This window comes from Tremella mesenterica, assembly GCF_000271645.1.
Source record: "Tremella mesenterica DSM 1558 unplaced genomic scaffold TREMEscaffold_4, whole genome shotgun sequence".
Taxonomy (NCBI): Eukaryota; Fungi; Basidiomycota; class Tremellomycetes; order Tremellales; family Tremellaceae; genus Tremella; species Tremella mesenterica.
Window position 1 is genome coordinate 1,852,809 of NW_006711228.1, and position 1,690 is coordinate 1,854,498.

The 1,690-nt window shown below is 44.1% G+C and overlaps 1 protein-coding gene across 1 annotated transcript; it reads left to right on the top strand.

Moving 5' to 3' along the window:
• Nucleotides 1-20: 20 nt before the first annotated feature.
• Nucleotides 21-1,594, top strand: TREMEDRAFT_30232 (uncharacterized protein; the record flags this gene model as incomplete). Its single annotated transcript, XM_007003846.1, has 3 exons — nt 21-678; nt 763-1,102; nt 1,492-1,594. Coding segments are annotated over 3 exons (1,101 nt in total), but the record flags the coding sequence as incomplete, so codon positions are not given.
• Between the last annotated feature and the right edge of the window lie 96 nt (nt 1,595-1,690).

Genomic DNA, 1,690 nt, shown 5'->3' on the forward strand with positions numbered 1-1,690 from the left:
GAACAGACCCCCATATATCGTCTTTCTTACCCAAACCTCGACTAGACTATTCCCGTCTCCTTTCCGACCCCTCTCTCACCGAACAAAACGCCTTATCCCGTCGAGCGCCTCTTCGACCCGACCATCTAGCCCACTTGTCTCGTCTCCGCGACACCCAACTTCTTCTCCTTCAGAAACTAGATTCCGTCCGAAACAAACAAAAAGATATCTCATCCATGATAAAAAACCAACTTGGGGATACATCAGAACTTGTCAGACAAGCTAAAAAGTTAAAAGCTAGGATACAAGAATATACGCTTAATCTATCTTCTACCGAAGATGAACTCCTCGAACTCGCCCTTCTCTTACCTAGCTTTTCTCACCCCGATTCTCCTATAGGTAGTGAAGAGAATGCAAGAGTGATAGAACAATTCGGACCTACCCCAATGGAGAGAGACGAGAAAAGAGATCATTTATATATTTGTGAGAAATTAGGTTGGTTGGATAATAAAGCTATGACTACAACGACAGGATCTTCTTGGCCTTTTTTAATTGGACAATTATCATTATTGGAACAAAGTTTAATTCAATATTCAATTTCGATAGCTGTCAAACATGGTTTCACACCTGTTTCAACACCTGATGTTGTGAAAGATGATTTAGCTTGGAGATGTGGTTTTCAACCGAGAGATCAAGCAGGTGTTCATCTACAAACTCAGCCTGATGCAGTGACTGAAGCATCTGAAGGACGCAGGGGTAAAGTTGAGAATAATGATAAGGAAGTAATTGGACAACCTGATCAGATATACAGACTTCAAACTCCTCCGACTTCCCCAGGGTTATGTTTAGCTGGAACGGCTGAAATCCCTTTGGCGGGGTTATTCGCTGATCGGATATTACAACTTGATCAACTCCCTAGGAAAGTGGTAGGTGTAGGGAAAGCTTACAGAGCTGAAGCAGGAGCAAGAGGGACTGATACAAGAGGATTGTATAGGGTACATTGGTTTACCAAAGTGGAGCTTTTTGCGGTCACAAAAGGGGCTGTGGAAGAAAGTGAAAGGATGATGGAAGAGATGAAAGAGGTGCAGAAGGAGGTAGCGAAGGGGTTAGGGTTGAGTGTGAGGTGAGTTAATCTTGAGTTCCTTCTCATCATATCCTTTTCACCAATCTTTTTCTACTTGTCGGACACTGGCCCGTCCATCGTCCGACGATTGGTCTCTCAATTCGTCAACGTTGGGATGCCCGTGTGTTGCAGAACATCAACTCCTGGCGGCGGTGTAACAAGCGTCTGTCTATGAAATGGAGTGAGTATGTGGGAGGAGAGAATATGGCTCTTCTCATGAAGAACAAAGCTCGTGAGACGGGTGCCAGAGTAGGATCATAGTAGACTGAGGAAGCAGGACTCATGGGATAGGTAGGGTACGGGGTTGCGGGGTTGTAGAACGATGGTGGAAAATCATCATTGGGAGTTAACAAAAACCAATCGATCAATGTTCTCATGCTCATATTTAGGATCCTCGACATGCCGACGGAAGAACTAGGAGCTAGTGCGTGTAGGAAATACGATATGGAAGCTTGGATGCCTGGAAGAGGTAAATGGGGGGAGGTGAGTTAAAATCTCTCATTCTTGATCGTTTCCTTCCTCTATGTCTATGAAATCCTTCTTCGGGTTGTTTCATTCATCTTTATTATTTGTCCTTTACATTCTCAC